General features: G+C 28.9%; 1 protein-coding gene across 11 annotated transcripts in view; it reads left to right on the top strand.

The window, feature by feature from the left end:
• LOC107444578 (uncharacterized) overlaps nucleotides 1-16375 on the top strand; it is a 73665-nt gene that overhangs the window by 46795 nt on the left and 10495 nt on the right. For all 11 annotated transcript variants that reach the window (XM_087155337.1, XM_016058745.4, XM_087155336.1 and 8 more), the window contains exons 9-10: nucleotides 2567-2616; nucleotides 10870-10982. In XM_087155337.1, coding sequence (XP_087011463.1) covers nucleotides 2567-2616; nucleotides 10870-10982 — 163 coding nt within the window. The remainder of the gene's footprint in view (nucleotides 1-2566; nucleotides 2617-10869; nucleotides 10983-16375) is intronic.

Below are 16375 nucleotides of genomic sequence, written 5' to 3'. Positions count from 1 at the left end.
AGTTTGCAGTCCCAATTTAGCTCTCTGCAACTAGAATCTATTGATTGTGTCCAGTCTGAAGAGCGGATGGATTCTAAATGGGCAAAATTATCTGTTGTATTTAAAAATAAATATGCTGTGTTGTATAAATTTATGCTATCAATTTTGGCAATTCTCCATAGCAATGCTGAGTGTGAGCGCATTTTCAGTTTAGTAACCAAAGCTCACACACAGTTTAGATCGTCAATGTCAGTAAAAAACTTGGAGAACTTAATCACTGTGAAATCTAGAATTTCAGAACCCTGTTATCAGCAGAAGTTTGATGATGAATTTTTAAAAAGAGTTAAAACAGCCACTGTCAATCATAATAATAATTAAAATTTTATTTACTAGTTTTTATTTTATAATTCCTTAAAAATTTTGATCTTTGATTTGTAATATTTTTAATTAAAAATGAAGATTCTAATTTTTCATTTAAAGAAAGGTATTGATTTAGTTTCCAAAACATTTATTTATTATATTTTTTTAACAATAACAGATAGTTTAGCCCATTTATTTATTTTTAAATAAATGATCACTAACTTGAATCAATTTATGGTTGATTAAATGAATTTCCTTCTTGTTACTATTTAACATTATAGACATTAATATTGACAGTTGTTTAATTTTGATATGTAATTTTAACAATATGAATAACTATTTGAATTATTAATTATGTACTAAATAAAGTCTCCCATAAGACAAAAGTGTTGTTTTTATAACTTTTATGTCTTATTTTGCATGTTTAACTGTTGCGTGACCATTTTTCTCTTCCTTACGGGAACCTCCTCTTTTTTCATTTTCTCAGGTTGGCATGTCTGCTGGCCCATCTTAATAAAATTTTTTTATTAAAATAATCCGAATCCTCCGAAGAAGTAATCGTCTCGTTTTTTTTCTTTTAGATAATATTATGTTTTAACAAAAAACGATCACCTCACAAAAAAAGAAGAAAAAACAAGGAACTACAAAAAAAGTAATTAATGCTAAGAAACTAACAATGAATAACTACAAAAAGCAGGCTAACAACTAAAAACGATTAAAAAAAACCAATCAAACAACTAATAACGAGAAAAAAACTAGCAGTTAATAACTAATAAAAAACGCCACAAAATAATAAATAAATAAATATAATTAAAAAAAACGCAAAAAGGATAGAATTCATTTTATACCCCATGTGGTAGTTTCAATGTTAACTAGGTGTGGCTAACAATTTCTTAAAAAAAAAAAAAAAAAAAAAGATTGCATTGAGTGCCAAATTTCAGGATGCTTGATTAGGGGTCCCATTCTGAATCCCGCTTTCTTTTCCCCAACCCCTTTAAAAATAACTGATTGATTCCTCCTAAACAGCTCCAGTAGAAATGACAAGTGGAGGAGGTGGGGTATGCCCCTCCTTTAAACATTTTCTTCTCTCTTTCTAAGCTGAGTCATATTGTGTTATTTCCAATGAACAAGAGGGCATTCCACCCCCAAAGATTGTGAAAGTGAAACTCGTTTCCGCTTTGCTCAATCTTTCATAATTTTTTTGGTACACGGTTAGTTATTTCGTATTCCTATTATTATTAGTTTTTCCACAAATTGTTATAATTAATTTTTAAATATTTTTTTAAATAAATTTTTGGCTTAAAATTTTTCATTTTTTTTCTTATTATATTGTTTTAAAGATTTCTGTAATCAGTCACAGCGTTTATTCTTGTGCTAAATATTTTTTATAATAGAAGAATAATTTACTTTCCTAAAATTTGAGATTCTCAAACCTTTTTCTCTCAAACTCCGACCGTGTCAACGCAAGGTTTTTATCTGCGCCGCTGAGCATATAAATATTATTTGCTCTTCTGTTTTTTGGCACGGTGCCAACTGGTAAGAACAACTTTATTTTATTGCTGAAAAAGGAAACTTTATTCACGTGAACTCTTTGTTAACACATTTTAGGCCGTTCTCTCTCCCCTAATAAGTGGGAAATTATGTTATTTGCTGTATTTAAAAATATTTTGTTGTACATTTTTTTTCAGATCATTTATAGGGATTATTTATTAAGCACCCTTATTCCAAATTAACCCGTATCAGCAATGATATCTAAACAGTAAGTGAGCGGACCTTTTAACTGATTTTATTCTTTTTTTATAATTTAGAAATTAAAACTTTACTTTGTGAAATGTATATTATTATTTTTTTATTAAACTGATATTCTAAATGGTAATTTAAAGGTCTCTTCTATAAGGATGCTGATATGTGTGGTGTTACGACTCTGCGAGACTTACTATAACTTTTTTTTAAAAAATTTCATTTTTATCGATGTGCGCCGCTTTCACCAGAAAATACGGTGCTATAGCTTTTAACTACATGACAAAACATACTATGTTGTGTGGTTTTGTAAACAAAATTTAGATCAATAACTGTTTAAAGATTTAATAAATTGAATACAGTTTTTTAAGTAATTATTTTAAAATTTATAGTTTTTAGTTTGATGTATCATCACTTTGCTACATTTAACCATTTTAATATGTTCTACTATCATCTGGAATGCAGTTTATGGTTTACTTTTTTTCAGGCTAGAAGCAAAAGAAAGTCATTCATCTGAAAAAAATTATAAAGAAGAAGGTGGGTGCCATTTTACACTTTTTTGCGTTAAAAAATTTATATTGTGACGGATATAAAATTGTCGCCAAACCAGCATTAAAAAATAATGTAACTCTAAAGCAAAACAACTATATGATCAGAACATCTTTTCTAGAGTTGTGTAGTGCATGGAAATGAAAGTAATAGAGATGTTTTCTTAGGAAAAGGTGTCGTTTATGAAAGAGCAAAATGCTCAGCATTTTTTTAAATCTTTGAAAAACAATCTAATATCGATAATGATTTAATTGTCCATAATATTCAATTTCTTTCTAATTAACCTTTTTTTTTTAAAAACTTTTCTTACCTTGCAATTCGAAAGAGCTTTCCTAAATTAAATAGTGATGCTTAAGGAAAAAAAGTTAGGTTAGTTTTTACTAGCACTTGTAGTATAGATCCATGGTTTTCTATTCAACATTCTTTCTTATTAATAATTCTAGGGTTCCCATGGTCCTCATAAGTCCTTCAACACAGCTCAATTTTCATCTTGGAAAATAAGGGCCCTGAAACGTACTTAATTTTGGTTCAAGGTTTTAAAAGTCATTTTAGCATCATTACGGTTGATAGGAAAAATTTTTCAGTTCAATTTTTTAACCCTTTCAGTCCCAAATATTTATTTTTCAATAAAAAAATCTGAAATTTGTAAAACAGACTCATTTTGCAATCAAAAGAACAAAACAAACAGAATTTTTTTTTTTTTTAAATTTCTTTTATAAAATTTTGAATGATTCCAAATGGCATCATTGGGAATAAAGTAGTGAAGGACGAAAATCACTAGAAAAGTTTTTGAATATATATTATGCATTATTTAAAGATTTATAACTATATAAATGGGGTATTTTTTAATAACTAAATAAATTATAACTATTCTGCAAGAAATATTTGGCACTATTATATTTATTACACATTGTAAAAAATTGAACCAATTTTCATCATTATTGATATGGTTAGATGAGAACCTTATTATTTCTCAGTATTACTTATTTATTTTACATGAAATGTTTTAGAACAGTTCTTAGTATTGTTAAGACAGGTATGCATTGGGGGGCATCCAGAGCCGGATTATACCTTTCGTAGGCCCTAGGCATAGCTGTTCTTGGGCCCTCCCCTCCTTCCCCCACTCCTCCCCTCTTTTAAAAATATATGCTAAAATTTTCTTGCATATTTTTTTTTTACATTTTTATTAATATGGATTTTAATTTACAAATTTGTTTATCGAACTTTATCTGCAATACCGACATAGTGCCGATATTGCAGCTGATATCGATTATACCATTATGATTAGTTCGATCGATAACTATGTAAGCACTTCACGTCAACAATACAACAACAAAACAGCAAAGAAAACAGTGAAATTGATAGTGAGATTAATTACAAGAAATATTTATACTACAAATAGCTTCATAGTTCTTATGATACTACTATGATAACAAAGTCAAGGAAATTAACATTGTCAAAAGTTAATCTTTTGAAATTATTGATAAATAAATTTGCAAGGTAGGTTAAATGTTTACTAATAGGAAAAAAATTATTTTTGTCAACAAATATTTTTCTTCCAAGTTTTTCGTAGGCCCTAGGATTAACTTTAGATTCCATTGATATATCACCTAGAACATTATCACTAGTTTCTTCATCTGAATCCAAGTCTTCTATTTCGATGTCAGACAAGTCTCCATTCATAAGCAAATGAACCGCTTTATCAATAGATAAAGCCTCTGCTTTTTGCTTTGGCATCAGGAAAAATAATGACAAAAAGAAATAAGTCTTTTTTATCCCAAAATCTTAGTAAAACTTGAAAAAGTAATAAGAAAGAGCAAAGAAAAACGATATAAATTCAAAATAAACAACGCATTAGAGAATGATATAGAGTTGTACTCAACTCCCACAGATTCCATTTGGAATCATAACTTTTCAATAAATAAAAGCAATAAATTTTCAAAATGAAAATTGTTAAAAATTGTTGAAATACTATTTATGAACATTTAAATAAATAAAAATGAAATATTTAAAAATATTCTTTAATTTAAAATGCCTCAAAAAGATATTTTATTTCAATAACTTTTATGGATTTGAAAAAAACTGAAACAAGTATCATTTCAATCACAAACACATGTAGTGCCGTCATCTATTGGTGAAAAATAAAAATATATTTCGTTAGAGGAATGTTTGTAGATTAAAATACCGCCTATTTCAAATCAAATGGAGTTTTAGGTAAGCAGATAAAAAATCTTAAATGTAATGATTCCAATTGGAATCACTGGGACTGAAAGGGTTAAAACAAAAAGTCATTCTTTTATTATCTAGAATTTGACCATAAATCGAGGATAGAGTAGTTTAGGGGTGAGGGGGCTTCAGGCAAGGGGAGGAAAGAATATCCTTTCATTATTATATTGGTTCTTTCCTTATTGTATACTGCCTTTTGCCTAGAATGATACTCATGAAGAGAGTGGAGCATTCTAAAGGAAACAAGGGGGATACTGCACATGGAAGAAAGCTCTAGCTAGTTTTTTTGAAAGCATATTTGTTATACCCAGCGATGTGATCCTTTCGCGGATTTCCACTTTTTTTTTCTCCAGATTTTTCCCGCGGAAAAATGGAAATTAATTTTATGAGGAATTTAATTTTCCGCTGAGCAAAAGTATTGAAGTCCTCATTCCTCCCTCTGAAGTTTCTCTAAAAATAATTTCTTTGGGATAAAACTGGTTGACCTTTAATACAGGGATGAGATTTTTCCGCTTTTTAGCAGATTTCCGTTTTTTTCGCTTTTGTCTCTCAAATTTGAGTCTCTTTACTAAAAACTTCGATTTTTTAAAAGTTTTTTTTTTTTTTGAAAATTCAGTCGTTAAAATAAAATATGTTTATTTACGATTTTCAAAGATAAACTGAAATTTCAAACTACGTCCTAGCTGCTAACCCTTCCGCATTTATACTTATTTTAGCTATTTTCTCCGCTTTTACGCACAGAAAGCAAGATTTTCCGTATTTTTATCCGTTCGCCGGTTAGCTTGTATTTTCGTAATTCAGACGTCACTACTTCCTGTTTTCTGGCGTGAAAGCTAGCGAGAGAAAAAAATAGATGTGGATTTGTGGTGAAACTATTTATTTGCTCATTCAATTAATCTTGTAAATTTTTATTTATTATGTCTAAACAAAAATAATACAAACAAGCCTTTTAGAAATCCCAAGTCCAGACTCTGCAAATATCTCTATTCTCACTCATGCGATTTTAATATCAATCATCGATTTTCGTATTTACCTGATTTAAAAGCTGCACATTGCAATTCTTATTTACGCTATTTAAATATCATACATAACGATTCTTATTTACGAGATTAAAAAATACAATATTGCGTTTTGTATTTATGCATTTTTAAAACGCGATTTTATTATCAATCATCGAGTTTCGTATTTACCTGATTTAAAAGTTGAATGTTGCGATTCTTATTAGGACGATTTAAATATCGAACGTTGCGATTCTTATTCAGGTGATTTAAATATCGAACATTGCGATTCTTATTTACGAGATTTAAAAATCCAATATCGCGATTTGTATTTACGTGCTTTTAAAACTCTATGTAGCGGTTCATATTAGCGGTAATATCAAACATCGATTTTCGTATTTATTTGTGCTTTAAAAATTGGACATTGGGATTCGTATTCCCGCGATTTAAACATTATGCATCATTATTCGTATTTACGTGATCTAAAAATTAAGAATTTTTTTTTAATTCGAGATAGAATTTCATATTCACATGATTTAAAAGCCTCGTATCAGGATTCAGATTCTCTCAATCATACTCATACAATTTTAAAATTAATCATCAGGATTTATAATCACATGGTTTACAAGTTTTAAAATTGCACGTTTTTTTGTCAAATATATATATAATATTCATTCTTGGATTTCCTCTTTTTTTACTTTCTGACTACTCTCATCCCTGTTGAGCAAAACAATCTTTGAATAAACCATTTTTATTATTGTGTGCAAAAATTATTCAATTTGCTTTAAAAAGTTCTCAAGATACTGAAAAAATATATTAACAACAAGGAGTATAATTTTTGGATCACTCTCTTAACTAAATTATTATGACCATATTTCTCAGATTGTAACTACCTCCTTTTTATTTTTGGGGTCAGAAATCCTATTCCATCAAATAAAAAAAGCATGTTTATTCAGAAGAAAGTGCATTTTTGTATCTGATTTCGTAACTTAAAATATCGTCTGCCCTAATTAATTAGCGCCAAACTCTCATTTATGTCTTTCATATTCAATAGATTTCTTCCATTGGCAGTGCACAATAGCTTTTCTAGGAACATAACACCTGAAGAAAGCAGTTTTATTGGCATTAAACAATAAATTATTATCAACAACAAATTTAAAAAATTAATTGATGAAATGTTCAACAGCTTCAACGTTGGCTAACTTCTTTTCTGTGCAAATTCCTAGCAGCCTTATTCCATGTCATTTTTTTAAAAATCTGTCTAACCATCGGAAAGAATATTTGCAAGGCGTTTCCATTTTCATGTTTTTGTGGTAGAGACTTGCTTGAGCCATGATAATCGCACTAGTCAAAACCACTTTCAACTTCTTTTTTGCCATATTATCAACTTCTTCGTTGTTGGCTTAGTGTAAAATTTTTCTTTTATCAATTGCTTCAAGTAATATATTGTTTAATTAATGTAATATTATCAATAAATGCAAAAAATATATGCTTAAAACTAAGAGCTGAATTTAAAACTATCAGTTTATGATTGAAACATATGCTTCTAGACTGGAATTAGATGAGAATGAAGCGCTTTTTCTTATTGTCAAGGGTAGTATGTATAGAGATATTGTCCCAGCTTCCATAGCCTTCAGGTTAACAAAAAAACAGTTTTTCTTGTCACATGGAAGAAAAATGGAGCAGAAATAATAGAATTTATCTCCCCATGCGCAACCTTATCTATACAGCTTCTGTGAGAATTTCTGCATTCCCTTATCAGTAAACCTTCTTTCACTGCTTCGTTGTTTGTAAAAGAAGAGTTATATTAATTAGAAATTATTTTTCTTTTTAAGATTTTCGAGGTCATTCTCTTGTAATATTTTAATGTAAATATTAACAATTAATAGCAAGTAATGCATGATATAAACAATTAATAAACAGTGATTTAATGAATAAAAGGCCTTGAAAGATGCAAAAAACGTGTCCCAAGTTTTTGATGTGTTTTTTACTTTAAAAAACCTAACCCTAGTTTATATATATAAAAAAGAAAGTGGTAGGTATTCTTTCTAATTTTTGTAAACTTACATATTACTAAAGTATGATTGATGTGAGATGGTATGATTTATTGTAAGGGATGATTTTGTTTAAAATTCTGATTTGTGGGAAAAGAATTATTACACCTCCTTTTTTTTATTTGGTTGAAATGATTCGAATCAATTAAATCCCAAATTTGCACAGATTCCTTTGCATATTCAGTGGTGTCTTGATAGGATTTTTTTGGGAGTTATTAATTCGCATATCTATTATTCACAATTGATAGGAATTCTGATCACTCCACCTCCATTCCTCATTTTCTTTTCTAAAGCTGTTCAAGTTCAGCTAAGTGAGTCTTCAGGAAAGGTGCTCATGCTCATGCTGGTCCTAAAGCCAACAAATAGTTTAATTTTAGAGTTATAAACTTTAACTTTAGTCCTTTACAGATAAGAAAGTTAATTAGAAATCTGCAGCAAATAAGGAGTAAAGGAGTCAAAAGGAGATTATAACAACAATGTCTCAGGAGTAATATAAAAAGGCATTTTTTCTTTTTCAGATCAGAGAGTCTCGGCTGTAGCTCTGAATCTCTACTAGTTACGAACGAGGTTTCCTGACCTCTATGATGTCTTATGCAATTCAGGAATTGTGAATGTTAGAATTTATAATAATGAGTTTAATCTTTAAGTCCATTTAAAGGGTTCAATTATAAAATTTAATTAATGAGAAAAACTTGATTTATCAAGGAAGAATGCAGTGGATAGGGCATGTTGAAATAATGAAAGATCTGAGAAAAGATTTACAACCAGGGTTCGTGATTCTTTTGATTTTTTAAAAAAAAATTTAAAAAGTCAGATTTTTTTTGATTTAAATCAGATATTTTTTTTTAAATTCAAATACACTGTAAGAACTTTCATTTATGATTAAAAAAAAACTTTGTAAATGTTTAATCAAAATTAAATTAATATTAAAACTATATTATAACAATATTTTAGAAGCTCTAACTTACTAAAATAATTTTTCATTATAATACAAAGCTTTGAATGCATAGCAACCATTCTGAGATAAATGCATAATTGAAATTTAAAGACTAGATGAAATAGAAAATTTAAAGAATACTTTAGTGGTCTGTCTAGGTTTTTCTTTGAGGTATACCTATTTTGCGAAAATTTAGACATAATTTGTGAAAATTAAAAATCATATCAAAAAATCAACACAAATATGGTAAAAATATGGATTTATCGTTTCTTACGAGACACAAAAAAAAAATTTTAAGAAAAAAGTATTTTGTCAAATTGTTCTACCAAAACAAAGTTTCAATTAGTAAACCATAATTTTAATTTAAAATTGTGATTTCTTCTCTTTTTTTCTTGATTTTTGAAATGACAAAATAAATGTAACAGATTGTGTTTATAAGATAGACATTCATCAAAAAATAAATAAATATTTAATCTATATATTTTTATATTAAAATAATTATTTTTAATTCTATATCAAAATAGAAAAGTTAAACTAAAAAAAATTTTTTTTAAATTCTATGTACTCATTGGAATTTTTTTTCACAAAATTTCTTTATAGAAAATCAGATAATGTCAAAGGTACTGTAAATATATTATGAATGACACTATATCAGGAGAAAAGTATCTGAATTCATCAGCCTTTTTTTTTTTTCTTTTTCTACTTTTGGCATATTAGGGTAATTTCTTTTTGATATAACCTCAAGCTTCAGAAATATTCATTTTCCACCAATAAAATATAATGTAGATTTTAATTCCACGCTTTTTCATTCAAAAGGTAGAATTTTAATTAACATTATTTGCATTATTTTTTGAAAAATATCATGCTTATTAATTACTTTCTACAGCTATGCAAGTCTATATTAAGACAGCAATGAATGTTTACTTTAATCTGTACTTTCAATCTCAAGAATCAAAACATTTTTTAAAATGTGATTTCAAATGTGTTGGGATTTAACAAACACCAAGAAACGAAAGTAATTTCGTTAACTAAAATTAATTAATGCAGCAATTTATTTAAAATAAATTTTAAAACTAAGAAAACAAAATAATAGAAGTATCAATAATTTAAAACACTGATTTTTAACTTTTAAAATCAATATATATATTTAAAAAGAAATTATTGATTTAAATCAATGATTTTTTTAAAAAAATCATTTGATTTAAATCAATGATTTTTTTAAAAAAATCATTTGATTTAAATCAAGATTTAAATCGTGATTTAAATCAACAAACTCTGCTTACAACATAATTTTTTATCATGTTGCGATCTTCTAATCGGAAGCAAAAATCTTTACTCACTTTATCAAAAGTAAATCTTTACTTTTTATCACTTTTCACTCACTTTTTAAGAAACTTTTTACATTTTTTTCTACAATTTGAATATTTTTCTTCCTGGTAGGCAAGAAGCAACTGGTAAAAAATACTTATAAAAAAAGATTAGGGTTCAAATGTAACTGCAATAATATAAAAATTGTTTTTTCTAATTCACAAAAAATAAGCTTTTTGTTCTTTATCTTTTCCATAAAAAAAAAGACCCCCTTAACAAAAAGTTAAGCATATATTAATGTTAAGTCAGATGCAATTTTCTTCAAGCTTCTTTTCTTGACTTTGAAGATGAGGATTAAAATATGGAGTATGAGAGGGAGGAAGCACAACTTTACTCCACTTTTTGCTTGCCACATTTACCTTATGCTGATATTTGAGCTTCAGAATTTATGCTGATATTTGAGCTTCAGAATTTTTAACACTGTTCTAAAATTTCTAAAAAATCTAGCTATTGTGCAAGACTTTCCTTTTCTATCAATCAAATTTTGAATTTGTTTGTTATAACAGCATGTTAATTTTATTGCCTTTATTAATTTTACTTTAATTTGAACAAGTTTGAACAGAATCAATCTTGTGAAATAATAATAAGCTGTGTGTACAACTTTTTAAGGAAAATTATCCTTTTTTTTTGTATAAAGTTTTTTTCTTTCTTTTGTCAGATGCATCTTCTTCATCAGGTAGCTTTGTTTTTTCCACTCCTCCTACAACTGCTGATCGAAACCTAAATTTAGAAATGCTCTCCGAAATGTCAACTGTTGAAGAATTAACTGAAGTGAGTAATATAATTTCATTATTTTTATTAACTTAGCTTTCATTATTTTTAATTTAACTACCGTAAGTTGAGATAAACATACATGTAAGCTTAATGTTTTGAAGATACAAGTGAGATTTAAATTTGAGAATTTAGAGTTAAAAGTAATTGAGATTGAATTTCAAATTTTAAAGTTCGGTTTTTACTTCTGGTTAAACTTGAATATGTATTAGTATATTATTGTGAGTACGTAAATTTAACTAATGATATTAATGCTATTATTGAAGTTTTGAAATAAACACCATTGTGTCAATCTTATTTGATGCTGCTCTGAAATTTTGTATTAAGTTTTTTGGAAATGAGAATCTAAATATTTCTAATTATTAAAATTTAACAGTGCAGGAATAGTTATTTCTCTTGAAGATTAGAAATTAGTGTGAAATAATGTTTTTGGTGAAAATAAGATTGGGTTATTTTCAATTGATGAAATGAAAAATAGATAAATTGTGACAGATATTGAATAAAGTTAATTTTCAATGAGTAATGAATTAATAACATAAATTTCAATTCATATGAGAAATGGACAGCCACGAGTTATTTAAATACAAATGGGTTATAGATTATTATTTATTGAAGATGTATCAAATTATTCTGAGAGAGATGTGCCAGTGTTTATGAGAAAAGCTGTAGCTGTGAATATTAAAAATTAGTGAATATTGAAAATTAGAAAGAATTTAAGTATTATTCTTTGTGAAAATGATGTTTAGTATTGGGGATTCCATAAATTTGTTTAATGAAATTGCTTTAATGTTTCCCAACCTGCAGCACCGTCAGTGGCCACTGAGATCAAACTTCAGTATTCAGACTTGGCTATCTTTTCGGTTTGCATCTGTAATGTGAGGCAAGCTCCGTTTTGACTGAGGGATAATCGTTTGATCCTAGAAAAGTTATTCTTATAAGTGTGCAATTCAAAGTTAGCTGGGCAAAATAATGCTGTATTAGCATGAAGATTTTAAAAGCCATGAGAAAATCTGTATGAATAACTATAAAAAAAACTATTGACGTACCTCTTTGTTTTGTAGTGAAATTTTCGCTATTCCACTTGTCAAAAAGTGATTACTTAAAAGCGCCATTTTAATTTGCGGTGCGTTATATTGTATCAGAAGTTCGAGATTTTAAAAATGTCAAAATCTGTAACAATGGCTGTCATAATAGTGATTAACGAACCATGTTGATTTCAGGTGGAATCATTACTACTAATGGAATGGGTCAAAATATGATTACTCAAATGCGAAATTTGTAATTCGCGGTATGTATAATATATTAAGACTGTGGGGTTTTAAAAATTGTCAAAATCTGTAGCAATAGTTGCTAAAGTAGAGATTGACAAACCATGTGGGTTTATGTTGGAAATAACACTAATAGAAGTGGTCAAAAAGTGATTATTCAAATGCACTACTTCCAATTCGTGATACATTATAATGTCCCATTTTAACATTGAAATTTTAAAACTCATGTATAAATCTGTTTCCATTACTGCCAAAAACGACATTGTCAAAATTTGTTAAAGTTAAGAATTTATCAGCAAATTTATAAAAACTGACTTAGCTTGAAACCATGCAATATGTTTACGTACGTGCCAACTTGTACGGTTTCACTGTACAGTGATTTTACACAATTGTACGACCGTACAGTTGCGTATTTATTTACAGTTCTTAAATTTTTTTTCAAGAAAAAAAAAAGATCAAATTAACTGCATGCTTATGTAAATCAAGATTTCAAAGGTTTACAAGATTTTAAATACCAGTTATGAAACTCTTTGCTAGAAAAAAAAAGAGTTCTTGACAAGTTTTAATCAGGTTGGTTTCGGGAGCCAGTCACGTGAAGCGAAAACAATCGTTATCCAATAAGAGTGAGTATGCGCCTCAGCGAAATGAGCCGGTGGGAACTCTGATGTAGGAGATCACATGGCCAGCAATATCGAAGGAAAAGCAATGCTTACTTGTTTTACCCCCAAAGTTACGAAGTTTCTAGATTAAGAGATTTCTAGATTTTGGCAAAGGTAATGTTATTTGTGTTTGCGATTTGATGCACATGGATTGTGGCGTGATTTTATTTAAAAAAAATTTTAATGACACCTAAAGTTTATAATCAGATATTTTTTGAATCTTATTCTAAAAGTTTTCCCTGCGTAATTAAGTCCAACAAATCGCAGCACTATGCCTTTTGTAATGTTTGTAGACTATATTTTAAAATAGCACATGGCGGTAAAAACGATATAAATGATCATATACAAACAAAGAGACATAAGGATTTAGCGGAATGTGTTTATAAAAATGAAAACATTAGCAAGTATTTTGTGTCTGGAAGTGATGATGTAATATGGGGCAAAATGTATTTTACGTTGTTCATTGTTGAGCACAATCTACCTATTAGTGTCGCAGATCATGCGGGCCCATTATTTAGGAAAATGTTCTCTAAAAGCAATGCTGCAAAATAATATGGTGCAGGACGAACAAAAACTACTGCTATAGTGTCAAAAAAAGCAGATGTTAAAAGTGCTTCAATTGTTGAATCTCTTCAGAAACAAATTGCTGTTGCTGCTGATGGCAACAATGGTACAGATGCACGGCTTTATCCTATAGTTGTGTCTCACTTCGACACAAAAGCCGACAAAGTCAAGGTATCGCTATTTGCCGTGTCGGATTTAGATTCAAGCTCTACAGTTATACTGGTAATTCGGTGTTAAATGCTTTAAAATCGAAAAATATTCTTTTGGAAAATTGTTTGGCACTTAGCTGCGATAATGCTCCGGTGATGGTTGGCGCAAAGAATGGTGTTGCTGCTGTAATTAAGACACCAAATCCAGAAATTTTTGTCTTCGGCTGTCCTTGCCATTTAGTACACATTGTTGCTGAAAGAGGGCTACTGCTATACCTGTATCAGTTAGTGATGTTTTAGTTGATGTTTGGATATTTTTTTTATTTAGAAAAGGTTGCAAAAAAAACTTGAACTTAAAGCTGTGCAAGTTTTATTTGATATTGATACACTCAAAATCTTGAAACATAGTTGCACAAGTTGGCTCTCTTTGGGTAGATGCTTAAAGAGACTCCTAGAACAATGGGATCCTCTATGTAGTTTTCATAAGTATCAAATAAATTGAAAGAGAAACTGCTACAATAGTCCTTATGACTATTGCATACCTTTTAAAAAATCAGCAAAGTCAAGAGAATGAACATATTTCTAAGAAGAAAAGACCTTTAGAAATAGAAAAATCTGTGAATAAATTGAAGGTAGGTAATTGCTCAAATATTTCTTAAAAAATTTCTGAAAAGAAAATCAGAAATGGAATAGCCTGCAACGAAATTAAAAGCAGGTAATTGCTATAAAAGTTCTTCGACAAAATCTTCTAAAAAAGAGTCAACTTTGACTAGGGAAGAACAAATGCTTCTACAGTCGAACCCTGCTATAGTGAACCGTCTGCGGACTCAGTAATGTGTCCACTATAACCGATGGTTCACTATATCCAAATTTTTTGAAGAATATTTTTTGCATAAGACAGTTGAATGATTGAAAATTGACTTTGCAATTTTGCACAAGTTATTTAAAAAAGTGTTAACTAATTAACAGATAATAAAGCAGAAATTGATGGAAAAAATAATTACGTCGCTAAATATTAGTTTTATTTTCACTTTTTATGAAAAAAATTTGTGATTTTCGATTGAACACAATTTGATTTTAAATTCCATTCATCTATTTTCTTATCTACAATGTGCAAAGAATGCAAAATTTTTACATTTTGAACAAGATTTCGAGCCATCTTGACAAAGCATCTTCTACGTTTTCTCTTTCAGCTCCACGCAGTTTTTTCGATGAAACCATGTTTTTGTTGTATGCCGCAAGAATTGCACTTCGATTTTTCCAAATGTTTGAAACTGTAGATTTTGACAAGCAAAATTCCTTACACAGTGTCGATTGATTGGTTCCATCATCAATACACTTTACAATTTTAACTTTGTCCTCTATCGAAAACGCTTTTCTCTTTAGAGAATTTGCCATTTTCACTGCTTTTGAAATAAAAATCTTGTCTCAAATAGATAATGTAAGATGAAGAGAGCAGCTGTAGAATGAGTTAAATTGTTCTCCTTCTTGATTGTCAAGGGGTGATTTGTAAAGAATATGGTTTGAACAGATAAGAAAATTCCAAAAATTCAGCAGGTGGCCAAGTTAACTAGTTGTAGAGCAAGCTTGGGGAAAAGAGATAAAGCGAGGCTTGTCAGGGAGGGGGGAGTATAAGATAAATGATCTGTTTGACATTTATTACAGTATAGTTAAAAGTGATAAGCATAAAGGAGAGTAATATGACACATTTTATAGGAATGCATTCATTTTCAGTCCCAACACCTACAAGTTTAAAGATGGAGGACTGAAAACGATATTTAAAGAAATGAAATTTGAGTCCACTATAACCGAGTTTCCAAGTTCTAAGCTGTTCACTATAAGCGTTAAAAATAACATTATTTAAATAGGAATACGGACGGGACCGCTAAAAAAGTTCACTACATCCGAGTGTTCACTATATCCCAGGTTCACTATAGCGGGGTTCGACTGTATTTATTTTATCCATTTTTTTCTGATAATTGTAAAGCTTATTGTTTATTTTTAAATTACATTATCCCAGTTTTTGAAAGAACCTTAATTTTCCTACAATCTAATGAGCCAAAAATTCATATTTCGAATTCTTTATTATTAGATTTATTAAAAGATTTGTTTCAAAATTTATAAGAGCAGACATTAAAGATTCTTCCCATGTGGACATTAACTTTGTCAGAGAAGAATCATAAATTGAATGATGATATTGTAATTGGTAGTGCTGCTTCTAAATTAATATCAGCCTTAAAAATGGAAGCTAAGCAACTCTTCTATAGTAATATAAGAAATTATTATATTGCTGTCTGCAACTATATACAGCAGAAATTTCCCTTGAATAGTGAGTTTTTATTATCTGCTGAGGTTGCAGATGTTGAGAAATTATTTCCATCAATGTGTGTTAGTGAAAATGTTGAAGAAACTGAAGATATGAAAAGAGATAAACTTTTGGAGGAATTTAGTGATTTGCAGATTACTCATTTAATTTATATTCTGTGTCTAAACAGGAAACAAGAATGGACAAAAAATAGGATGCTATTTCTAAAATAACATCCAATGATGGATGTTTCAAAAAGTATAGTAGAAAGTGGTATTCAGCATAGTTAAAAGAAAATGGAACACAGTTTAGAAATTCTTTGTCTGATAAATCTCTAGAGGACATTCTAATTGCCAAAACCACGCAAACATCCAGTTTGCGTGGTTTTGGCAATTACGCAGAACTTCTTTGCTAGCAGTGTATGTACAGTGTGCCCAAAAAAAAAAAG

This window comes from Parasteatoda tepidariorum, chromosome 11 (genome assembly GCF_982258835.1).
Source record: "Parasteatoda tepidariorum strain Cologne lab strain chromosome 11, Ptep-v5.0, whole genome shotgun sequence".
Taxonomy (NCBI): Eukaryota; Metazoa; Arthropoda; class Arachnida; order Araneae; family Theridiidae; genus Parasteatoda; species Parasteatoda tepidariorum.
The sequence above is the reverse complement of the archived record's forward strand: the minus strand, read 5'-3'. Positions and strand labels throughout refer to the sequence as shown.